At 46.7% G+C, this 25,502-nt stretch overlaps 2 protein-coding genes across 5 annotated transcripts; both read left to right on the forward strand.

The window, feature by feature from the left end:
* Positions 1 to 245: 245 nt before the first annotated feature.
* Positions 246 to 12,732, forward strand: LOC143266837 (immunity-related GTPase family M protein 2-like). 2 transcript variants are annotated; one of them, XM_076542410.1, is made up of 3 exons: positions 246 to 382; positions 2,077 to 2,118; positions 6,401 to 12,732. In XM_076542410.1, exons 2-3 carry the CDS (start codon positions 2,098 to 2,100, stop codon positions 7,619 to 7,621), a joined length of 1,242 nt encoding a protein of 413 aa, XP_076398525.1. In that variant the 5' UTR covers positions 246 to 382; positions 2,077 to 2,097; the 3' UTR covers positions 7,622 to 12,732. The 2 variants fall into 2 exon arrangements, with proteins under 2 accessions (XP_076398525.1, XP_076398526.1); XM_076542411.1 differs by lacking the exon at positions 2,077 to 2,118 and having other exon boundaries at positions 252 to 382.
* Positions 260 to 22,306, forward strand: LOC121831809 (immunity-related GTPase family M protein 2-like). Of its 3 annotated transcripts, none has more exons than XM_076542407.1 (3): positions 260 to 382; positions 16,108 to 16,149; positions 20,335 to 22,306. In XM_076542407.1, the coding sequence occupies exons 2-3, from the start codon at positions 16,129 to 16,131 to the stop codon at positions 21,559 to 21,561; spliced, it is 1,248 nt and encodes a 415-aa protein (XP_076398522.1). In that variant the 5' UTR covers positions 260 to 382; positions 16,108 to 16,128; the 3' UTR covers positions 21,562 to 22,306. The 3 variants fall into 3 exon arrangements, with proteins under 3 accessions (XP_076398522.1, XP_076398521.1, XP_042139983.1); XM_076542406.1 differs by lacking the exon at positions 260 to 382 and adding an exon at positions 14,026 to 14,425; XM_042284049.2 differs by lacking the exons at positions 260 to 382; positions 16,108 to 16,149 and adding an exon at positions 14,058 to 14,425.
* Positions 22,307 to 25,502: the final 3,196 nt, after the last annotated feature.

Consider the following 25,502-nt stretch of genomic DNA (forward strand, 5'->3'; position numbering starts at 1 on the left):
ATTTGTGCAGCTGAATCCTGAAAATGAACCATTTCCAGGAACAGAAACTGAAAGCTTCTCTGGCTGCAGGCCCCTCCCTCGGGGGAGGCAGGCAGGGCTCCTGCCTACAAGTGAGGAGTGGAGCCCGGTCCAGAGTGGAGCAGGGTCCACAGTAGAGCAGAGTCCAGAGTGGAGCAGGGTCCACAGTGGAGCAGAGTACAGCGTGGAGCAGGGTCCACAGTAGAGCAGAGTCTGAGGAAGCCCAGGAGCTCAGGCTTCCCTTCAGCTGCTCCCCTCCTTTATCATTCATTCTTCCCAAGGAGGACCCCAGCCCTCCACTCCTCGACTGTCTCCTCCTGAACATCCTGGGCCTGGATTCCAGTTTTACAAGGCTTCTGAGCAGGTAGGTGAGAGGCTCCTAAGTGCAGCTTGGCCTATAAACTACTCAGGGCAGGAGAGTCTGGAGTCTGGTGTTCCTCTCGGGGATTATGTGCAGCAGGCACCTGCCCTGATCTTCTTCAGGACCACACAGTCCCTTGTGTTTTGGCTGAAAAGAGTCTTTCCAACCCACCAGCAGAGAGGCAATGTGCCCTTTCTTACCTCATGTCCCTGGATTGGGGGTCTTCTGATGAGGCCTAGTTCAGAAAAAGCAGATGGGGTTTCACTCAATCTCTCAGCCACTGGCCAGAGTCCAGCATCAGGACTTCCCACTGGCAATGTTGGGATGTCCCAGTATTATGTAAACATGTTGGTTCTTTTTCAGAGCTGATAGAGACTGGAACTTGAAAGAGTGAGGTCCTAAGCAAAACTTCTCTATATATTTTAATATATATATATTTAATAATTCCGTTCAGTTATTTTAAAAATTATTTATTCAGTGTGTGTGTTTGTGTGTCTGTGTCTGTGTGCACGTGGAGATCAGGGGAGAAGCTGTGGGGCTGATTCTTTCCACAACTGAACTCGTGTCGTCAGACTTGCTGGCAAGTGTGTTTACTTGCTAAGCCATCTCACTGCCCCTTTAAAACCAACAACCAAAAAATGGAAACAAGGCAAAAACCAGTTCAAGTATTTCATCTGCATTAGAGAAACTGGCACACCACAGGCACGAGCTCAGTCCTTCATGGATCATTGGAGTGTGTATTCGTGTTGCACATTTTAAATACCACCTTCCAGAGCGTGCATGCAGGGTCCAAGGCTGTTCCCAAGGACCCTGGGGTGGATCCCACGGGGTGGACCTAATGGTGAAGAGAGTAGGAACAAAGCAGGACTGAGGGTGCGACAGGATCTATGTTCACAAAAGCCCCCAACAGCTCAGAACCAGAACTAGTCTAGGCTGGTTCCCACATCTCTGCAGCCACTTTGATGGAGGCTCAGGGTCACTGGATGAAGAATGAACTGCACAGAGACCTGTACGGGAGTCTCTTCCTAAGTGTGATTTTTCAGTGTTTGTATAATTAGCTGGGGGAGGTGGCTCACACCTGCCAGCATAGCTCTGGGGAGTGCGGCAGAAGATTCCGGTCAAGGTTACACAGAGAGTTCTAGACTAGCACAACCGATATGAGTCTGCGATTTGCATTTTAAAATGTACCCTCTTTATGAGTCTATAATAATTGCATAAAATACTGGCTTGTGGGCCAGTGAGCTGGCTATGTGGGGAGAAGTGATTGCCCCCAAGCCTGATGACCTGAGATCGATCCCAACGACCCACATGGGAGAAGGAGAGAACTGACTCCCACAGGTCGCCTTCTGACTTCTACGTGTGCATTCGCCATGCCCAACACACCTTCGACACATATAAATGAATAAATGCAGTAACGGAAACATTTTTTAAAGTATCAGGTTGCATGATGGCATTTTCACTTATGGATAAGGTCAGTCTTCACCATGCTCCTCGGCTCTGACAACACAGCTGACAGGAAGCATCTTAAGGGAGGAAGGCTTATGTGGCTGCTGTTAGAGAGGATGCAGCCCAGCAGGGTGGAGAAGGTGTGGCCACAGGGGCTGCAGTCAGCTGACCTCAGGCATCCACAGTCTGGACACAGAGAGAGGTGCATGCTGGGGCTCAGCTTCATTTCATCCCTTTGTCTTTTTATCCAGTTCCTGACCCCAGCCCGTGAGATGGCGATGTCTACATCCAAGGTGAGTTTGCTCCCTCAGGTAACCCTCTCTGGAAACTGTCTCAGGGATATACTTAACCTTGGGCCTCACTAATGCCCCAGATGTTTTCAATCCAATCAAGCAGGCAACTGAAACTGACCCTCACAGGGGCTTGGAGCATATTGCTCCAGTATTACCCATAGTTTTTGTTTTGTTTTCCTTAAGTCATGCCATATTGGTGGGTCATCAGGAACTTTTTAGTAAAGTTGTGCAGTTGGAATAAGTATAATAAAACACAAGTCTCTGGATATTGTTGTACATGTCTTTAGTTCCAGTCTCAGCAGGCAGAGGTAGATGGATATCTGTGAGTTTGAGGCCAGCCTGTTCTACATAGTGTGTTCCGGGAAAGCCAGGTCTCTGTAGAGAGACTCTATCTAAAAATAAATAATAAATAAATAAAATAAAATAGAAGTCAACTGATCCAGTGGAATCACATATAGCCTATGTCAACCATTCGAAACAACCCCTCATTCAGTTGTGTGTGTGTGGACCTGTGCATTCATGCATGCATGCATGTGTGTGACAGCATGCCCTGGCTTCTATGAAGTGCACCTCTTCCTATGAGTATGTTAGGAGATTCCTGAGTCATGGCTCACAGGGTCTGATTCTCCTCCCAGGCCTGGCTGTCCCTTTCCAGTGAATTTGCTTGTCAGGCTCCCTTCAGAGGCCAGGAGGGCCTGTTGCTCATCCTCCACATGGATCTCTGACCCATGTGCCCAGGGGTGAACCAGAGACACCAGAGGTATAAATTGAACAGGGCCCTCAAATAGGGAAGTGTGGGCCTCTTGAACTTCAGGCTGAGCTCTCATGGGTTCACTCTTGGCAAAGCCTTGTCACTGTGTGAGCCATGGTTCCTGTAGCTGTCCACATGAACAGCTCTCCAAGACTCTCCTGGTATTTTGTCACAGGAGTGAGAAAAGCAACTACTCCAGTAATCTGCAGAAAGCCAGGGAATTATAAAGTTGCCCACAATTCACCAAACCAGCAGCTTTGGGGACTCAGAAGGTGGTGTGAACCTACTCTTTCCATGTGGACACTGAAGCCAGCCCTTAAGGCTGATGAACAGAAGAGCGTGGGGGAGCCGTGCTGTGCTGCAGGCAGGAGAGCCCATATCAGGAGATGAGCAAGAGAGACAGAGGATGCTCCCACTGGAGTATAGAGAACAAAAACCAGTACCAAAAGACCTAAGGGTGCCTGAGAAGCACCTTCCACAGACAAGAGCCTTGGATTTCGAGGGCACACACCTGGAAACATTCTGGTTATTTCCTGGGACTCAGGAGTAAATCTGGCAGAGAGATTTTTCTTCTTTCTCTTCTCCTCTCCTCTCCTCTCCTCTCCTCTCCTCTCCTCTCCTCTCCTCTCCTCTCCTCTCCTCTCCTCTCCTCTCCTCTCCCCTCCCCTCCCCTCTCCTCCCCTCTTCCTCCCCTCCCCTCCCCCTCCCCCTCCCCCTCTTGTCTCTCTCTCTCTCTCTCTCTCTCTCTCTCTCTCTCTCTCTCTCTCTCTCTCTCTCTCTCAACAGGGTTTCTCTGTGTTGTCCTGGCTATCCTGGAACTCACTCTGTAGCCCAGGCTGGCCTCGAACTCACAGAGATCTGTCTGCCTCTGCCTCCCCTGATCAGCACTGGCATTAAGGGCCTGTACTGACAACAGCTGGCTGGCAGGGAGCTTCTTAAAAGACAGAAAAGCTATGTGAGACTCACAGGAAGTTTCCCAAATACATGGTGCTGAGTTTCAAATGCATTTAGTCTTTTATACACACAAACAGGAAAATAAATTTCAAGGGGAAGAGTCCCATCAATCACTCCTAACTGTGGAGTTGTACATGCCTGTCCCATGTAGGGCCTTTATATAAGAACAGTGGTTAAGGTATATGCTGCTATCTTGCATTCGAGACTTGGTGTGGACCTGTGAAATGGTTGGAGTCCTGTCCTCAAACTGAAATGTCCCAGTGTCCACTCCTTACCTGTGCCGGGTATGGGTTTATGCATTCCACATCTTCCATCTTTCAAAATTCTTTCTTTCTTTCTTTCTTTCTTTCTTTCTTTCTTTCTTTCTTTCTTTCTTTCTTTCTTTCTTTCTTTCTTTCTTTCTTTCTTTCCTTCCTTCCTTCCTTCCTTCCTTCCTTCCTTCCTTTCTTTCTTTCTTTCTTTCTTTTTTTAGAAAGTGTCTCACTATGTTGTCCTCACTGTTTGGCCTAGAACACACAGACATTCTCCTGCCTCTGCCTCCCAGTGCTGGCATTAAAGACATGCACCACCATGCCCAGCTTTGTATCGTTTTTAATCATGTGCATATGTGTGCCTGTGTGGAGCATAGGCACTTTTTGTACAATGCCTCGGGAACCCAGAAGAGGGCGTCAGATCCTCTGGAATTGGAGTTACAGGAGGATGTGAGTCACCTGATATAGATGCTGGGAATGGAGCCTACATCCTGTGGAAGAACAATAAGTGCTCTTAACCCCGGAGCCATCGCTCCAACCCCCACACCTCCATCCTTGATGTTGGAAAATTATGTTTCCCAATCCTGCCCCACAAAATACTTTCAGTGCCATGGCAAGGATTTAGTCAAGAACAGAAACGTGATTGAATGCTCCACCCTAAGAGGGTGGTCATCTGTATCTCTGTATCAGTGCCCCAATGGCTCAAAGAATAGCTTAGAAGAGGACATGGGAAGTATGTAAAAACTGTAGAGAGCATGCTCCTGTGTGTGTGTGTGTGTGTGTGTGTGTGTGTGTGTGTGTGTGTGTGTAAAATGTAGACTTCAGGACTAGCTTAGCGGTGGCAGTTTTGAACCCATTGCAGCTCTGGTTACTTGTACAAGATCACCACAGGACAGGGCCTGTTGACATCCTGTTATGGAAAGGGGAGGGTATGGTGAGTCCCCACCCTCCCTGAGGATTTATACACACAGTAAATATTTGATTAAGGAAGGAGGGACATTTTCTTCAGACCCAAGCAACTGATAATATGCACATGAGGCTGTAAGCCAATTCTCACTCCTGCTTTTGTAGACACTCAAATGAGACTCACTGAGCCAAAAAGAAGAAGAAAAAAAAACTCACCAAACTGAAAAACAACCATGAATGTAGAACGGGGACAGGCTGGGAAGAGGACAGACATCACTGGGAACAGGGGGAGGACTTGAAAAGTTACCGGCTGGGTATGAATACAATAAAAATACATGATGTTCATGTGTGCAAATGTCATAATAAAACGCAGTATTATGTCATCAATGGATAGGAAAAACGCTGAGTGTGGTGGTGCATGCTTTAATCAAAGCATTGAGGAGGCAGAGGCAGGCAGATCTGAGTGCAAGGCCTGCCTGGTCTACAGAGCAAGTTCCAGGTCAGCCAGGGCTACACAGAGAAATCCTGTCAAAAACAAAAACAAACAAAATGTATATATGCTAATAAAAATTAATTAAATTAATTAAAAAAGAAACCTGTTCACAGAAGAATTTCAGTCTGTATGTTAATAAGAATAGCTGCAGTGATCATAGACAGCCCACATGCTGTCTTAAAATTGATGGAATTATTATTTTTTAAAGATTTAATTTTATGTGTATGTGTGCCTGAGTCTCTGTATATGCACATGTGCAGAAGGGTACTCTTGGAGTCCAGAGAAGAGTTTTGGAATCCCTGGAACTGTAGTCATAGGTGGTTATAAGCCACCTTGTGGCTGTAGGAACCAAGCCCAGGTCCTCTGCAAGAGCATCCAGTGCTCTTAACCACTGAGTGGTCTCTCCAGACCCAGATGAGATTATTTGGAAACCAGGAGGCTTTGCAGTTGAACCTGACATGTAGCAGTGTGTTCATTCCGCTTCTACTACTGAAGCCATGGGGGAGAGGAAAGCACTTCTCAGAGTGCAACAGGTTTGACCAGCCACTGATGCACAGGGTTGAGAGAAGTGAAGACCTGTGGGTCCTCCAGACAGGAGGCTGGCACAGGCTGTTCCCTGCTCTGCTTGCTCTTCCTTGGTAGTCCTGGCAACCAGGAAGGGGTGAGTGTGGACATTCACACCCAGTAAGAGAACTGCCTGACACTGCAGTGCTTAGATTTGGGGTTCGGTGTTGCAGGAACAGCTACAGAACTATCCTTGCACTCCAAGAGTGTGTCATGCACAGGAGGGCTCGGCTAGTTCTGTCTGTAATCAGCAGGTCTTGATGCTGATTGGCTGTGGATCTGAAAGCCTGGACAAGGAAGAGTGTTTTCCTGTGGGTGCCTGTGTTCACAGCCCTCCTAACTCCCTTCCTAATGTATCTACAGGTTGCCCCATTGCTCACCAACATGGAAGAGGCTGTTGGGTCTGTCGAGGATAAAGAATATACATGCTTCTCCGATGCTATACCCATTCAAAAAAACAGCAATATTTTATCTGTGGAAGTTGTCAAGAATATTGAGACTGCTGTGAATGAAGGAAAGTTGGGAGAAGTGGTCTCCATAGTCAAAGATATCAGTCAGGAAGTATCCAGAAGCACAGTGAAAATTGCCGTGACTGGGGACTCTGGCAATGGCATGTCATCCTTCATCAATGCCCTTAGGCTCATTGGACATGAGGAGGAGGATTCAGCTCCCACTGGGGTGGTGAGGACCACCCAGAAACCAGCCTGTTACTCCTCCTCCAGATTTCCCAATGTGGACCTGTGGGACCTGCCTGGCACAGGGGTCACAGCTCAGAGCATGGAGAACTACCTGGAGGAGATGGACTTTGACAATTATGACCTTATCATCATCATCGCATCTGAGCAGTTCAGTTCAAACCATGTGAAGCTGGCCAAAGCCATGCAGAGTATGAGAAAGAGGTTCTATGTCGTCTGGACAAAGCTGGACAGGGACCTCGGTACAAGTGCCCACTCAGAACCCCAGCTACTGCGGAGTATCCAGGAGAGTATTCAGGAGAACCTCCAGAAGGAGGGGGTGAAGGTGCCCCCCATATTCCTGGTATCTAGCTTTAAGCCTTCATTACATGACTTCCCGAAGCTCAGAGACACACTGAAAAAAGACATCCCCAGCATGAGATATGATGGTCTCTTAGGAACCGTTATCCAAATATGCGAGAAGACTATTAATGAGATAGTCAAAACCATTAATAAGAGCATAGATGAGGATAATCTAAAATCTATTGGAAATTCAAATCCAGATAATCTGGGAGAGTGTCAGAAATTATTCCAAGAAAGATTTGGTGTGGATGACAGATCTCTCCACCAGGTGGCTCTGATTATGAACCAGCCTGATGTTGATTCCATGATTGCCAAGCTATCCCAGGTTACACAGAGAGACCAAGATGGCTGGACTCTGCCTCAGCTTTCTCGTTCCGGAATCAAACGTTTCTATACAAGGTTTAACGACAACATCAGTTGCTGTTTTGACTCTCGCCGTCGTAGACACATGAGTCAGAAAGATGTGCTTGATGAAGTTGCTGAGCAAACCAAGAAAATTCTGAGGGTAATCCTGAAACAGTCCATTATCCTTCCTCAGGAGGGCTAGACAACTGAGGTCCCCTAACCAGCTCTGTACCCTACGTCTACCCGAAGTTGAGCTTACCTGAGCTATGGATTCCAAGTTCCTTGAGGTTAATGGTCCACCTTTTTTGATGGGTGTCCCCCCCCTCAGGAAACACCATAATGGATTTTGCTTTGTATCTTTTGTTTAATTTTATTAACTGAACTATCTGGGATCCCAATATAGGAGAAATTTCCTTATTTTGACTGTACAGAATCTCACGTTTGACACACGGTTATCTTTGCACCTATGATAGATATTGTTTCTCTAAGAGGCCTCTTGGTTTCCCATCTCTCTTTCCCCTCTCTTCCTCTTTCCTGTCTGGGGAAGCAGTGCATCCCTGGGGGAATGAGGAAGAGCTTGCTGTTGTCCAAGGTCTGAAAGCATGGCTGGTAGAGGCCTGGTCTCTGACCTCTCCTCCCATGTGTAAAGAGAGGGGAATTAACTCTGGACCACTGGAAATGGGATTCACCAAGTGCTGAAGGGAAGAATTCTAAGTACCCAACACTGCCCCCAATGGCATCAATGGCGTCATGTCTAGTCATGGCCCCTCCCACTCTGTGCATTCACAGTCCCCTATTGGATCTGAACTTTTTCAGCCACCCCTAACTCTACAGGCCAGACACTTGGACCCTCCTGTCTTCCACATGGAGCTTTCCCATTTTCCTCAGTTGTGTGTGTGTGTGTGTGTGTGTGTGTGTGTGTGTGTGTGTGTTTATCTAAGACAGATGCTGCCCGGCATTCAGTCACCTCTCTTTCTGTCAGGTCAACCTTGAACTGTCTCAGCCCTGTGCCCTCCACTTCTTCCAGGACACTAAATCCTCCCCCACTTCCCACCATTACAGTGTCACATCCCAGCACGTGTGCTTTCATGTCACTTGTTACAGGAAGGGTTTATGTTTGCCTCGTAGTTTGACAGTACAGCCCATTGTCCCTGAAAGTCACCACCACAGGAGCACAGGGCAGCTGGTCACATTGTGTCCACAGTCAGGAAGCAGAGAGAGAAAGATGAATACTGTTCCTTGGCACACGCTCTCCTTTCTTTCAGCCCAAGACCCCAGCCCACAGAATGATACCATCCACATTCAGAGTTGGTCTTCCAACCGTATTGAACCAAGTCGAGAAACTCCCTCATAAGTATGCCCAAAGGTCTGTTTGCATTCAAGATCCTGCCAAATTGACATTCAATATTAGCCATATAGGAACTCTGATAGCAGAGGGGTGTATTGGAGTTTTCTTGATTAGTAGTGTGAAGAAGATTGGGTGTGGCTCAGTAGTCCAGTCCTTGAGGAGCACACAGGAGGCTATGATTTTGATACCCAGAAAGAAAGAAACAAAACCTGTTTTGAGACAGGAAGACAATGCCAATTGTATTTGCTGAGAAAAATGCATCAACTGTATCATCTTGCTGGCACAAGAACTTTGTGAAAAAGGCTCATGTAAATGTAAAAGGTAGGTCTACTTTACATGCTGGGTAAGGATGGGATGGACTAAGAGTGTCAGTGGTGGTGGGATTGGGGTTGAGGGGAATAAAGCTCTGGCTAGCCTCACCTTCCACCTGCTCCAATCTGGTAGTGCAAATCGATAGACTCCCAGGAGAGGTCTGCAAAGAAGTCGCAGAAGTTTTGTTTCTCATCCTCATGATGCTCAGAAATAATTTTTGACGGTGAGTTTATAGCGTGGATTTCACTGCAGTGTGTTCACTGTTAAAGTGAGGGGGCTTGCTCTTTGAAGCTACTGCTGAGGTTGTGTGTGTTTGTCACAGGGAATCTAACTTGGCCCCAGCACTGAGGAAACTGACATGAAGACTGTGATTTCACTCTTAGCCCGCTTCAAAAGCAGGGTATAAATTCTATGTCTTAAAAAATAAATGTAGATTTTCTTTTTGCTAGTTGTATATACAGACCTCTTTGTGTACAGATACAGAAATATATGTACACATTTTTTTTTCGTTTTTTTGAGACAGGGTTTCTCTGTGTAGCTTTGCGCCTTTCCTGGAACTCACTTGGTAGCCCAGGCTGGCCTCGAACTCACAGAGATCCGCCTGGCTCTGCCTCCCCAGTACTGGGATTAAAGGCGTGCGCCACCACCGCCCGGCTAATATGTACACATTATAAACTCATCACACACATATATGATGTTTTGCATGTAACAGACATACTGTTAATCCCTAACATAAATAACTAATAAGAGTATACAATACAAATATGTGTTGGTTTTTGTTCTTGTTATTTTTGATAACTTCCCACGAGGACTCAATCTATATGGCTCCCACTCCCTCCTTCCTCCACGTACTCCTCCCGAGTCTCCCAAATGTATCTTTCGTAGGGTGACTGAGACAGAGTTTCTCTGTTTCACAGCCCTGGCTATCCTGGAACTCAGTCTGTAGACCAGGCTGGCCTCCTACTCACAGAAATCCACCTGCCTCTGCCTCCTGAGTACTGGGATTAAAAGTGTGAGCCACCACTGCCTGCCCACTCCCCAAATGTTTTTAATAATAAATTTATTTTGGTTTTTCTTTTTTTTTAAGATTTATTTATTTATTTATTATTTTATTATGTATAGTGTTCTGGCCTGCATGTTTGCCTGCATGCCTGAAGAGGGCACCAGATCACATTACAGGTGGTTGTGAGCTACCATGTGGTTGCTGGGAATTGAACTCGGAACTTCTGGAAGAGCAGCCAGTGCTCTTAACCTCTCAGCCATCTCTCCAGCCCCAGGTTTTTCTTTTAAAAAAAATTATTTATTTAATTGTATGTCCATTGGCATTTTGTCTGCATGTATGTCTGTGAGGTTGTCAGGTTTTGGAGTTAGATACAGTTGTGACTGTCATGTGGCTGCTGTGAACTGAACCTGAGTTTGGTGCTCTTAACCACTGAGCCATCTCTCCAGCCCCACCCCCTTTATTTTTGGTTTTCCAAGAGAGGATTTCTCTATGTACCCTGGTGTCCTGAAACTCACTCTGTAGATCAGGCTGGTCTTGAACTCACAGAAATCCTCCTGTCTTTGCCTCCCAAGTGGTGGGATTGAAGGAGTGTGCCACTACTGGCCAGCAATAATGGATTTTTAAAAAAGATATAATTATGTTTGTGTTTGTGTGTGGGGGGGGTTGTATAAGTAGGAATACCCAGGGAGGCCAAAGGCATTGGATTCCCTTCAGCTAGAGTTGAGAGGTAGTTGTGATCCTGATATAGGTGCTGGGAACTGAACTTGGGTCCTCGGCAAAGGCGGTATACACTATCCATTCTGAGATCTCTCTCCAGTCCCATAGAGTGGCTTTTTAAGAATAAAGTTTCAGGGCTGGAGAGATGCCTCGATGGGCCAAATGCCACTGTTCCAGCAGGAGGACCTGACTTTGAATATCTATCATCTATGTCGAAGAACAGGTGTGGTAGTACATGCCTGTAAGGAGGTAGGTTGAGATAGGTGGATCCCAGGAGCCTGCTGGTCAGCTGGTCTAGCCAAAATGGCAACATCCAGGTTCTGTGAGAGAACTTGTCTCTGAAAATAAGGTGGAGGGTAATAGAGGAAGACCCATGACATTGACCCCTAACCTCCTACACACTCATACAGGCAAGCACCCTGGTACACACACACACACACACACACACACACACACACACACACACACCACACCACACACACACACACATTCTCTTTTTCAAATTTCACTTGTGACATCAAATGTGTTAAACCTGTTTCCACAACCAGGAAGGTCTCCCCCACAGCAGCCTTCGCTCCCCACATCAGGTCCCAAGAGTCCCCCCCCCCAGCAGCCTTTCCTCCCACATCATATCCCAGCGTCTTCTCTCTTTATTTACCAAGGAGGAACTGACACACAGAAGTAAACTTATGCAGGAGGCTCAGCTAGTCTCACGTGTAAATATTTGGGGTTACCCTCAGACATCATCTCCCCGGAAGAGTCTGCTACACTTTAGCATGAACACGCAGCTGCTTTCAGTATATTGCTCCAAACAGAGCAGAATGAGCTACAGAGAGACACTATGAAAGAGCTCTGATTGTGTGGGAGCCAGAAGGCTGCTGAGGGATAGACTTGCTTTCACTGAGAGCTAGGGAAGGAGGTTCTGCTCTGAGGACAGTTCCTGGGTGAGGAGTGGTTACTTCTGCAGAACTGACATGTCCCCTCCTGGGATGCTTAAAAGGTCAAGAAGTAAACAACCTCCACAGGGCCCCTCTCCACAACGTTCTATAAGTAATAGCAATTCTGGGGAAGAGGGGTCTCTGATCAGGGGAGCTGCCAGGCAACTCCAGGGGTACAGCTTTCATGACCTCTGACCCACATTGGATGGCTTTGCAGCGATGTGGCCTCTGAAACACTCTGCTTCTGAAAGTAGCCCTTCGCCTATTGCTGCAAACCACAGGAAAATGTGATGGAATCCAGCTGCTATCACAAAAGGTACTATTTCAAAAATTCAAGGACTTTTCTGAAGGTCAAGCCAAGGCTTAAGAAGTCTTGGTGATATTTAGCTGTTGTATATATATTAGCTGGTTCCTACAATGCCTTTCTTTTCTTTTTGTAAAAAATAAATTATTTATTTTATTTGTATGAGCATTTTGTTTGCATGTTTATGTATGTGCATCACAATTGTGCCTGTTACCCAAGGAGGTCAGAAGAGGGTGCCAGATGCTCTGGAACTGGAGTTACAGACAGTAGTTAGGTACTAGGCAAGTGTTGGGACGTGAACCCAAGGTCCTCACATACAGCAACCAGTCCTCTTAAGCTCTGAGCCATTTCTCCAGGCCCCAGTGGTTTTCTTGTAATGCTATATGTGCTTCCAAGAACTGCCAACAGTGTATTTCTCTAAAATGCCTATCAAGCACCCGAGGCCAAACTGAAACAACACCTGTCCCTAGGTCAGGCAGATAGCTTTATATCTTGTACAATTTAGGGTGAGACCTTCCTTTCTCATACAACCTTACAAATAGACCCCTAACTTCTTACCTAACCACTTCTAGGAATGTAGACTGAGCACATAGATCCCCTCTGTGATATGCTAACCGGTCATTAGCACTCAGTTGACCTCCTCTTTCAGCACTGGCATTTGGGTTGTAAAAGAAAGCCTGACAGAAATAAATAAATAAATAAATAAATAAATAAATAAATAAATAAATAAATAAATAAAAGAAAGCCTGACAGTCACTGCCTGAGGAAAATTCTTACCTACCTTTATGACCCCATAAGAATTCAAGCCTGGTGACCTTTCTCTGGCAGAGGACTGCTATTGCTTGGGTTATATCTGGATTCCTTAAAGACTTGGGAAGAACTGAGAGAATAAGGAGATGGAGAGGAGGAGGGAGAGAGGAAAAAAGAGAATGGAAGAACTAGTTGGTAAGAACTGGAGAGGAATGGACTAGATGGGAAGAACTAGATGGAAGGACTAAAGGAGAGGACTAGAGGAACAAGATGGAAGATGAGGAAGAGCCAGATGGGGAAGAACAAGATGAGGAAGAACAAGATGAGAGAGATGAGATGGAAGAGAAGTTCATATGGGAAAGAACTAGATGGATGAGATCCTAGATGGGGCAGAACTAAGACGAGAGAATTAAGATAGAACCTAGAGGGGATAGTATATGAATGTAGAGAGAAATCAGGCAAGAAAGGGGCTAGGCATGAGAACAGAACAGAAGTTATATATAGAGAGAACTGACTCAGAAGAATAAAGTGTATGGACTAAGGAGTTTCGTGTATAAAGATTCATTTCTTATCATTAAAGATTAATTATCAGCTGGTTGTGGATTCTTCCTGATCCTTGGGAGGGTCTATTGAAGGGCTGGACCCCCATCATCCCCAATAGCCTATGGTACTGTAACCCCAAGAAACCCATTGGTTTAGTAAACTAGACTTGGGTGGAATCGCTTCTCTGGGAGCCCTTGGTGCCCTATCTGGGGTGACTAGAGACTTGCTCAGCTCTCCCTGGGAACAGACACACACACCGATTCTCAGTCACGTCCATGTAATCAGCCCATGTAATGAGCATAGTGGTCACTATGGCAAGAAAGCATCAGAGAGCAGTTTGAAGCATAACTAACTGTAAGCTTGTAAAGTCAGAACCCAGCCACCACTGCTAGGCCACAGCACCTCCAGTCTCCTCTTCTCAGACACGGACAGGTGCCCTCCTGAGACACTGTGAGTCTCCAGCTAACAGACTTCCTGGATGGTGCCTGAGTGTCCTCAGCTCTCTAAGTGCCTGGGCTCACAGGGTCTGAAGTGGTTAGGTGCCATCATCTGAGCAAGAAGGGGGCTCCAGGAAGGGAGGCAGCAGGGTCACACCAGGAGGCTCTGACTGCAATTGGATGTCACTGATCCTGGGCAGACTTCCCACTCTCAAGCCTGGCCCTCTGACAGAACCCTGCCCCCCCCCCTCCCCGCTCTCTGAAGGAGAGTGTGGAACTTGTGCAGCTGAATCCTGAAAACGAACCATTTCCAGGAACAGAAACTGAAAGCTTCTCTGGCTGCAGGCCCCTCCCTTGGGGGAGGCAGGCAGGGCTCCTGCCTATAAGTGAGGAGTGGAGCCTGGTCCAGAGTGGAGCAGAGTCCAGAGTGGAGCCGAGTCCAGAGTGGAGCAGGGTCCAGAGTGGAGCAGGGTCCAGAGTGAGTCCGCGTCCAGAGTGGAGAAGGCTCTGAATAAGCCCAGGAGCTCAGGCTTCCCTTCAGCTGCTCCTCTCCTCTATCATTCTGCCCAGGAGGACCCCAGCCCTCCACACCTAAATTCTCTTCTTCCTGAACATCCTGGGCCTGGATTCCAGTTTTACAAGGCTTCTGAGCAGGTAGGTGAGAGGCTCCTAAGTGCAGCTTGGCCTATAAACTGCTCAGGGCAGGAGAGTCTGGAGTCTGGTGTTCCTCTGAGGGGTTGTGTGCAGCAGGCACCTGCCTTGATCTTCTTCAGGACCACACAGTCCCTTGTGTTTTGGCTGAAGAGTCTTTCCAACCCACCAGCAGAGAGGCAATGTGCCCTTTCTTACCTCATGTCCCTGGACTGCGGGTCTTCTGATGAGGCCTAGTTCAGAAAAAGCAGATGGGGTTTCACTCAATCTCTCAGCCAGAGTCCAGCATCAGAACTTCCCCCTGGCAACATTGGGATGTCCCATGATTATGTAAACATGTTGGTTCTTTTTCAGAGCACACAGAGACTGGAACTTGAAAGAGTGAGGTCCTAAGCAAACCTTCTCTATATATTATAATATATATATATTTAATAATTCCGTTCGGTTATTTTAAAAATTATTTATTCAGTGTGTGTGTTTGTGTGTCTGGGTCTGTGTGCACGTGGAGATCAGGGGAGAAGCTGTGGGGCTGATTCTTTCCACAACTGAACTCGTGTCGTCAGACTTGCTGGCAAGTGTGTTTACTTGCTAAGCCATCTCACCGGCCCTTTAAAACCAACAACCAAAAAATGGAAACAAGACAAAAACCAGTTCAAGTATTTCATCTGCATTAGAGAAACTGGCACACCACAGGCACGAGCTCAGTCCTTCATGGATCATTAGATATGTATTCGTGCTGCACACTTTAAATACCACCTTCCAGAGGGTGCATGCAGGGTCCAAGGCTGTTCCCAAGGCCCCTGGGGTGGATCCCACGGGGTGGACCTAATGGTGAAGAGAGTAGGAACAAAGCAGGGCTGAGGGTGCGACAGGATCTATGCTCACAAAAGCCCCCGACAGCTCAGAACCAGAACTAGTCTAGGCTGGTTCCCACATCTCTGCAGCCACTTTGATGGAGGCTCAGGCTGGGGGAGGAATGAACTACACAGAGACCTGTAGGGGAGTCTCTTCCTAAGTGTGATTTTTCAGTGTTTGTATAATTAGCTGGGTGAGGTGGCTCACACTTGTCAGCATAGCTCTGGGGAAGTGTGGCAGAAGATTCAGGTCAAGGTGACACAGGGAGTTCCAGACTAGCACAACCGATATGAGTCTGCGATTTGCATTTTAAAATGTACCCTCTTTATGAGTCTATAATAATTGCATAAAATACTGGCTTGTGGGCCAGTGAGCTGGCTATGTGGGGAGAAGTGATTGCCCCCAAGCCTGATGACCTGAGATCGATCCCAAGGACCCACATGGGAGAAGGAGAGAACTGACTCCCACAGGTTGCGCTCTGACTTCTACGTGTGCATTCGACATGCCCAACACACCTTCCACACATATAAACAAATAAATGCAGTAACGGAAACATTTTTTTTAAAGTATCAGGTTGCATGATGGCATTTTCACATATGGAAAAGGTCAGTCTTCACCATGCTCCTCGGCTCTGACAACACAGCTGACAGGAAGCATCTTAAGGGAGGAAGGCTTATGTGGCTCCTGTTAGAGAGGATGCAGCCCAGCAGGGTGGAGAAGGTGTGGCCACAGGGGCTGCAGTCAGCTGACCTCAGGCATCCACAGTCTGACACAGAGAGAGGTGCATGCTGGGGCTCAGCTTTATTTCATCCCTTTGTCTTTTTATTCAGTTCTGGACCCCAGCCCGTGAGATGGCCATGTCTACATCCAAGGTGAGTCTTGCTCCCTCAGGTAACCCTCTCTAGAAACTGTCTCAGGGATATACTTAACCTTGGGCCTCACTAATGCCCCAGATGTTTTCAATCCAAGCAAGCAGGCAACTGAAATTGACCCTCACAAGGGCTTCCAGCATATTGCTCCCCCCTATTACCCATAGTTTTTGTTTTGTTTTCCTTAAGTCATGCCATATTGGTGGGTATCAGAACTTTTTAGTAAAGTTGTGCAGTTGGAATAAGTATAATAAAACACAAGTCTCTGGATATTGTTGTACATGTCTTTAGTTCCAGTCTCAGCAGGCAGAGGTAGATGGATATCTGTGAGTTTGAGGCCAGCCTGTTCTACATAGTGTGTTCCGGGAAAGCCAGGTCTCTGTAGAGAGACTCTATCTAAAAATAAATAATAAATACATAAAATAAAATAGAAGTCAACTTATTCCAGTAGAATCACATATAGCCTATGTGAACCATTCGAAACAACCCCTCATTCAGTTGTGTGTGTGTGGACCTGTGCATTCATGCATGCATGCATGTGTGTGAGAGCATGCCCTGGCTTCTATGAAGTGCACCTTTTCCTATGAGTATGTTAGGAGATTCCTGAGTCATGGCTCACAGGGTCTGATTCTCCTCCCAGGCCTGGCTGTCCCTTTCCAGTGAATTTGCTTGTCAGGCTCCCTTCAGAGGCCAGGAGGGCCTGTTGTTCATCCTCCACATGGATCTCTGACCCATGTGCCCAGGGGTGAACCAGAGACACCAGAGGTATAAATTGAACAGGGCCCTCAAATAGGGAAGTGTGGGCCTCTTGAACTTCAGGCTGAGCTCTCATGGGTTCACTCTTGGCAAAGCCTTGTCACTGTGTGAGCCATGGTTCCTGTAGCTGTCCACATGAACAGCTCTCCAAGACTCTCCTGGTATTTTGTCACAGGAGTGAGAAAAGCAACTACTCCAGTAATCTGCAGAAAGCCGGGGAATTAGAAAATTGCCCACAATTCACCAAACCAGCAGCTTTGGGGACTCAGAAGGTGGTGTGAACCTACTCTTTCCATGTGGAGACTGAAGCCAGCCCTTAAGGCTGATGAACAGAAGAGCGTGGGGGAGCAGTGCTGTGCTGCAGGCAGGAGAGCCCATATCAGGAGATGAGCAAGAGAGACAGAGGATGCTCCCACTGGGAGTATAGAGAACAAAAACCAGTACCAAAAGACCTAGGGTGCCTGAGAAGCACCTTCCACAGACAAGAGCCGTGGATTTCGAGGGCACACACCTGGGAACATTCTGGTTATTTCCTGGGACTCAGGAGTAAATCTGGCAGAGAGATTTTTCTTCTTTCTCTCCTCTCCTCTCCTCTCCTCTCCTCTCCTCTCCTCTCCTCTCCTCTCCTCTCCTCTCCTCTCCTCTCCTCTCCTCTCCTCTCCTCTCCTCTCTGTCTCTGTCTCTGTCCCTGTCTCTGTCTCTCTCTCAACAGGGTTTCTCTGTGTTCTCCTGGCTATCCTGGAACTCACTCTGTAGCACAGGCTGGCCTTGAACTCACAGAGATCTGTCTGCCTCTGCCTCCCCTGATCAGTACTGGCATTAAGGGCCTGTACTGACACCACCTGGCTGGCAGGGAGCTTCTTAAAGGACAGAAAAGCTATGTGAGACTCACAGGAAGTTTCCCAAATACATGGTGCTGAGTTTCAAATGCTTTTAGTCTTTTATACACACAAACAGGAAAATAAATTTCAGGGGAAGAATCCCAATAATCACTCCTAACTGTGGAATTGTATATGCCTGTCCCATGTAGGGCCTTTATATAAGAACAGTGGTTAAGGTATATGCTGCTATCTTGCATCTGGAGACTTGGTGTGGACCTGTGAAATGGTTTGAGCCCTGTCCTCAAACTGAAATGTCTCAGTGTCCACTCCAGAAGGACAGCACTCTAGTGCTTACCTGTGCCGGGTATGGGTTTATGCATTCCACATCTTCTATCTTTTAAAATAACTTCTTCCTTCCTTCCTTCCTTCCTTCCTTCCTTCCTTCCTTCCTTCCTTCCTTTCTTTCTTTCTTTCTTTCTTTCTTTCTTTCTTTCTTTCTTTCTTTCTTTCTTTCTTCCTTTCTTTCGAGAAAGTGTCTCACTATGTTGTCCTCACTGTTTGGTCAAGAACTCACAGACATTCTCCTGCCTCTGCCTCCCTGCGCTGGGATTAAAGACACGCACCACCATGCCCAGCTTTGTATCATTTTTATCATGTGCATATGTGTGCCTGTGTGGAGCATAGGCACTTTTGTACAATGCCTCGGGAACCCAGAAGAGGGTGTCAGAGCCTCTGGAATTGGAGTTACAGGAGGATGTGAGTCACCTGATATAGATGCTGGGAATGGAGCCTACATCCTGTGGAAGAACAATAAGTGCTCTTAACCCCGGAGCCATCGCTCCAACCCCCACACCTCCATCCTTGATGTTGGAAAATTATGTTTCCCAATCCTGCCCCACAAAATACTTTCGGTGCCCTGGCAAGGATTTAGTCAAGAACAGAAACGTGATTGAATGCTCCACCCTAGGAGGGTCATCTGTATCTCTGTATCAGTGCCCCAATGGCTCAAAATAGCTTAGAAGAGGTCATGGGAAGTACGTAAAAACTGTAGAGAGCATGCTCCTGTGTGTGTGTGTGTGTGTGTGTGTGTGTGTGTGTGTGTGTGTGTGTAAAATGTTGACTTCAGGACAAGCTTAGCGGTGGCACTTTTGAACCCATTGCAGCTCTGGTTACTTGTACAAGATCACCACAGGACGGGGCCTGTTGACATCCTGTTATGGAAAGGGGAGGGTATGGTGAGTCCCCACCCTCGCTGAGGATTTACACACAGTAAATATTTGATTAAGGAAGGAAGGACATTTTCTTCAGACCCAAGCCACTGATAATATGCACATGAGGCTGTAAGCCAATTCTCACTCCTGCTTTTGTAGACACTCAAATGAGACTCACTGAGGCAAAAAGAAGAAAAAAAACCAAACCCACCAAACCGAAAAACAACCATGAATGTAGAAGGGGGACTGGCTGGGAAGAGGACAGACATCACTGGGAACAGGGGGAGGACTTGAAAAGGTACCGGCTGGGCGTGAATACAATAAAAACACATGATGTTCATGTGTGCAAATGTCATAATAAAACCCAGTATTATATCATTAATGTATAGGAAAAACGCTGAGTGTGGTGGTGCATGCTTTAATCACAGCATTGAGGAGGCAGAGGCAGGCAGATCTGAGTGCAAGGCCTGCCTGGTCTACAGAGCAAGTTCCAGGTCAGCCAGGGTTACACAGAGAAATACTTTCAAAAACAAAAACAAACAAAAAGTATATATGCTAATAAAAATATTAAAAAAGAAACCTGTTCACAGAAGAATTTCAGTCTGTATGTTAATAAGAATAGCTGCAGTGATCATAGACAACCTACATGCTTTCTTAAAATTGATGGAATTATTATTTTTTAAAGATTTAGTTTTATGTCTATGTGTGCCTGAGTCTCTGTATATGCACATGTGCAGAAGGGTATTCTTGGAGTCCAGAGAATTGTTTTGGAATCCCTGGAACTGTAGTCACAGGTGGTTATAAGCCCCCTGTGGCTGTAGGAACCAAGCCCAGGTCCTCTGCAAGAGCAGCCAGTGCTCTTAACCACTGAGTGGTCTCTCCAGACCCAGATGAGATTATTTGGAAACCAGGAGGCTTTGCTGTTGAACCTGACATGTAGCAGTGTGTTCATTCCGCTTCTACTACTGAAGCCATGGGGGAGAGGAAAGCACTTGTCAGAGTGCAACAGGGTTGACCAGCCACTGATGCACAAGAATGTGTGAAGGGAAGATCTGTGGGTCCTCCAGACAGGAGGCTGGCACAGGCTGTTCCCTGCTCTGCTTGCTCTTTCTCGGTAGTCCTGGCAACCAGGAACGGGTGAGTGTGGACATTTGTACCCAGGAAGAGAACTGCCTGACACTGCAGTGCTTAGATTTGGGGTTCGGTGTTGCAGGAACAGCTACAGAACTATCCTTGCACTCCAAGAGTGTGTCATGCACAGGAGGGCTCGGCTAGTTCTGTCTGTAATCAGCAGGTCTTGATGCTGATTGGCTGTGGATCTGAAAGCCTAGACAAGGAAGAGTGTTTCCTGTGGGTGCCTGTGTTCAGCCCTCCTAACTCCCTTCCTAATGTATCTACAGGTTGCCCCATTGCTCACCAACATGGAAGAGGTTGTTGGGTCTGTCGAGGATAAAGAATTTACATGCTTCTCCGATGCTATATCCATTCACAAAAACAGCAATATTTTATCTGTGGAAGTTGTCAAGAATATTGAGACTGCTGTGAATGAAGGAAAGTTGGGAGAAGTGGTCTCCATAGTCAAAGATATCAGTCAGGAAGTATCCAAGAGCACAGTGAAAATTGCTGTGACTGGGGACTCTGGCAATGGCATGTCATCCTTCATCAATGCCCTTAGGCTCATTGGACATGAGGAGGAGAATTCAGCTCCCACTGGGGTGGTGAGGACCACCCAGAAACCAGCCTGCTACTCCTCCTCCAGATTTCCCAATGTGGACTTTTGGGACCTGCCTGGCACAAGGGTCACAGTCCCGAGTATGGAGAACTACCTGAAGGAGATGGAGTTTGACAAATATGACCTTATCATCATCATCATCCCTTCTGAGCAGTTCAGTTCAAACCTTGTGAAAGTGGCCAAAGCCATGCAGAGGATGAGAAAGAGGTTCTATGTCATCAGGACAAAGCTGGACAGGAGCCTCGGTCCAAGTGCCCACTCAGAACCCCAGCTACTGCGGAGTATCCAGGAGAGTATTCAGGAGAACCTCCAGAAGGAGGGGGTGAAGGTGCCCCCCATATTCCTGGTATCCAGCTTTGAGCCTTCATCACATGACTTCCCGAAGCTCAGAGACACACTGAAAAAAGACATTCCCTGCATCAGACATTATGGTCTCTTAGGAACCCTTTTCCAAATCTGCGAGAAGACTATTAATGAGATAGTGGAATCCATTAATAGGAGCATAGATGAGGATAATCTAAAAGCTATTGGAATCTCAAATCCAGATAATCTGAGAGAGTGTCAGCAATTATTCAAAGAAAAACTTGGTGTGGATGACAGATCTCTCCACCAGGTGGCTCTGATTATGAACCAGCCTGATGTTTATTCCAGGGATGCCAAGCAATCCCAGGTTACACAGAGAGACCAACAATATGGCTGGACTCAGTCTCAGCTTTATCGTTCCAGAAATGAATGTTTCTATACAAGGTTTAACGACAACATCAGTTGCCGTTTTGACTCTCGCCGTCATAGACACATGAGTCAGAAACATGTGCTTGATGAAGTTGCTAAACAAACCAAGAAAATTCTATGGGAAATCCTGAAACAGTCCATTATCCTTCCTCAGGAGGGCTAGACAACTGAGGTCCCCTAACCAGCTCTGTACCCTACGTCTACCCGAAGTTGAGCTTACCTGAGATGTGGATTCCAAGTTCCTTGAGGTTAATGGTCCACATTTCTTGATGGGTGTCCCCCCACATGGAAACACCATAATGGATTTTGCTTTGTACCTTTGTTTAATTTTATTAACTGAACCAACTGGATACCAATATAGGAGAAACTTCCTTATTTTGACTGTACAGAATCTCACCTTTGACACACGGTTTCCTTGCACCTATGGTAGATATTGTTTCTCTAAGAGGCCTCTTGGTTTCCCATCTCTCTTTCCCCTCTCTTCCTCTTTCCTGTCTGGGGAAGCAGTGCATCCCTGGGGGAATGAGGAAGAGCTTGCTGTTGTCCAAGGTCTGAAAGCATGGCTGGTAGAGGCCTGGTCTCTGACCTCTCCTCCCATGTGTAAAGAGAGGGGAATTAACTCTGGACCACTGGAAATGGGATTCACCAAGTGCTGAAGGGAAGAATTCTAAGTACCCAACACTGCCCCCAATGGCATCAATGGCGTCATGTCTAGTCATGGCCCCTCCCACTCTGTGCATTCACAGTCCCCTATTGGATCTGAACGTCTTCAGCCACCCCTAACTCTACAGGCCAGACACTTGGACCCTCCTCTCTTCCACATGGAGCTTTCCCATGTTCCTCAGTTGTGTGTGTGTGTGTGTGTGTGTGTGTGTGTGTGTGTGTGTGTGTGTGTGTGTGTTTATCTAAGACAGATGCTGCCCGGCATTCAGTCACCTCTCTTTCTGTCAGGCCAACCTTTACCTGTCTCAGCCCTGTGCCCTCCACTTCTTTCAGGACACTAAATCCTCCCCCACTTCCCACCATTGCAGTGTCACATCCCAGCACGTGTGCTTTCATGTCACTTCTTCCAGGAGGGTTTATGTTTGCCTCGTAGTTTGACAGTACAGCCCATTGTCCCTGAAAGTCACCACCACAGGAGCACAGGGCAGCTGGTCACATTGTGTCCACAGTCAGGAAGCAGAGAGAGAAAGATGAATACCGTTCCTTGGCACACGCTCTCCTTTCTTTCAGCCCAAGACCCCAGCCCACAGAATGATACCATCCACCTTCAGAGTTGGTCTTCCAACCATATTGAACCAAGTCGAGAAACTCCCTCATAAATATGCCCAAAGGTCTGTTTGCATTCAAGATCCTGCCAAATTGACATTCAATATTAGCCATACAGGTACTGTGATGGCAGAGGGGTGTATTGGAGTTTATTGATTAGTAGTGTGAAGAAGATTGGGTGTGGCTCAGTAGTCCAGTCCTTGACGATCACACAGGAGGCTATGGTTTTGATACCCAGAAAGAAAGAAACAAAACCTTTTTTGAGACAGGAAGACAATGCCAATTGTATTTGTTGAGAAAAATGCATCAACTTTATCATCTTGCTGGCACAAGAACTTTGTGAAAAAGGCTCATGTAAATGTAAAAGGTAGGTCTACTTTACATGCTGGGTAAGGATGGGATGGACTAAGAGTGTCAGTGGTGGTGGGATTGGGGTTGACGGGAATAAAGCTCTGGCTAGCCTCACCTTCCACCTGCTCCAATCTGGTAGTGTAAATCGATAGACTCCCAGGAAAGGTCTGCAAAGCAGTCGCAGAAGTTTTGTTTCTCATCCTCATGATGCTCAGAAATAATTTTTGACAGTGAGTTTATAGCGTGGATTTCACTGCAGTGTGTTCACTGTTAAAGTGAGGGGGCTTGCTCTTTGAAAGTCGTGTGGGTGCTACTGCTGAGGTTGTGTGTGTTTGTCACAGGGAATCTATCCTGGCCCCAGCCCTGAAGAAACTGACATGAAGACTGTGATTTCACTCTTAGCCCGCTGCAAAAGCAGGGTATAAATTCTATGTCTTAAAAAATAAATGTAGATTTTCTTTTTGCTAGTTGCATATACAGACCTATTTGTGTACAGATACAGAAATATATGTACACATTATAAATTCATCACACACATGTATGATGTATTGCGTGTAACAGACATACTGTTAATCCCTAATATAAATAACTAATAAGAGTATACAATATAAATGTGTTGGTTTTTGTTCTTTTTATTTTTGATAACTTCCCACGAGGACTATATCTCTATGCCTTCCACTCCTTCCTTCCTCCACGTGCTCCTCCCGAGTGTCCCAATTGTATCTTTCATAGGGTGACTGAGACAGAGTTTCTCTGTTTCAAAGCCCTGGCTGTCCTGGAACTCACTCAGTAGACCAGGCTGGCCTCCTATATTGGAGAACTTATTTTGGCCACTCCACGTAGTTAAAAGGATATTTATTTAATGGTGTAACTCACAAATTAAGTAATGGGTAGGTCGCAGGGTCTGGGGAAGGTGTAACGCAGTCCAGCGGTGTTCTCCGGAGCTCTGTACAGTCAATCTGCACCGGTCAGCTTTCCGGCACCAAGAGAGCGCCCAGAGCGAGCGCTGGCCCATCCAGCTCTTGGGTCCCCAGGCGCCTCCCCTCGCCCCGCCTCGTAGGCGTGACAGTTGCCAGAGTCTCAATGGGGGTTGGAACTTCCATAACCAAGCTGGAATGGCTACCCACTACACTCCTACTCACAGAAATCCACCTGCCTCTGCCTCCTGAGTACTGGGATTAAAAGTGTGAGCCACCACTGCCTGCCCACTCCCTAAATGTTTTTAATAATAAATTTATTTTGTTTTTTTCTTTTTTTTTTTTTTAAGATTTATTTATTTATTATTTTATTATATATAGTGTTCTGGCCTGCATGTATGCCTGCATGCCTGAAGAGGGCACCAGATCTCATTACAGGTGGTTGTGAGCCACCATGTGGTTGCTGGGAATTGAATTCGGAACTTCTGGAAGAGCAGCCAGTGCTCTTAATCTCTCAGCCACCTCTCCAGCCCCAGGTTTTTCTTTTAAAAAAATAATTTATTTAATTGTATGTCCATTGGCATTTTGTCTGCATGTATGTCTGTGAGGTTGTCAGGTTTTGGAGTTAGAGACAGTTGTGACTGTCATGTGGCTGCTGTGAACTGAACCTGAGGTCGGTTAACCACTGAGCCATCTCTCCAGCCCCCCTCCCCCCTTTTTTTATTGGTTTTCTAAGAGAGGATTTCTCTATGTACCCTGGTGTCCTGGAACTCACTCTGTAGACCAGGCTGGTCTTGAACTCACAGAAATCCTCCTGCCTCTGCCTCCCAAGTGGTGGGATTGAAGGAGTGTGCCACTACTGGCCAGCAATAATGGATTTTTTTAAAAAGATATAATTATGTTTGTGTGTGTGTGCGGGGGGGGGGGGGGGGAAGGGGGAGGGAGGTTGTATAAGTAGGGATACCCAGGGAGGCCAAAGGCATTGGATTCCCTTCAGCTCGAGTTGAGAGGTAGTTGTGATTCTGATATAGGTGCTGGGAACCAACTTGGGTCCTCGGCAAAGGCGGTATACACTCTCGATCTCTGAGATCTCTCTCCAGTCCCATGGAGTGGCTTTTTAAGAATAAAGTGTCAGGGCTGGAGAGATGCCTTGATGGGCCAAATGCCACTGTTCCAGCAGGAGGACATGACTTTGAATATCTATCATCTATGTAGAAGAACAGGTGTGGTAGTGCATGCCTGTAAGGAGGTAGGTTGAGATAGGTGGATCCCAGGAGCCTGCTGGTCAGCTGGTCTAGCCAAAATGGCAAATCCAGGTTCTGTGAGAGAACTTGTCTCTGAAAATAAGGTGGAGGGTAATAGAGGAAGACCCATGACATTGACCCCTAACCTCCTACACACTCATACAGGCAAGCACCCTGGTACACACACACACACACACACACACACACACACACACACACACACACCACACCACACCACACACACACATTCTCTTTTTCAAATTTCACTTGTGACATCAAATGTGTTAAACTTCTTTCCACAACCAGGAAGGTCTCCCCCACAG

This window comes from Peromyscus maniculatus, chromosome 8 (genome assembly GCF_049852395.1).
Source record: "Peromyscus maniculatus bairdii isolate BWxNUB_F1_BW_parent chromosome 8, HU_Pman_BW_mat_3.1, whole genome shotgun sequence".
Classification (NCBI taxonomy): Eukaryota; Metazoa; Chordata; class Mammalia; order Rodentia; family Cricetidae; genus Peromyscus; species Peromyscus maniculatus.

Excerpts from the sequence above, each read along its gene's own strand:
- LOC121831809 (XM_076542407.1), top strand. The coding sequence starts at position 16,129 with ATGGCCATGTCTACATCCAAG. Across the intron at positions 16,150-20,334 it reads TGGCCATGTCTACATCCAAG|GTTGCCCCATTGCTCACCAA; the intron begins GTGAGTCTTGCT and ends ATGTATCTACAG.
- LOC143266837 (XM_076542410.1), top strand. The coding sequence starts at position 2,098 with ATGGCGATGTCTACATCCAAG. Across the intron at positions 2,119-6,400 it reads TGGCGATGTCTACATCCAAG|GTTGCCCCATTGCTCACCAA; the intron begins GTGAGTTTGCTC and ends ATGTATCTACAG.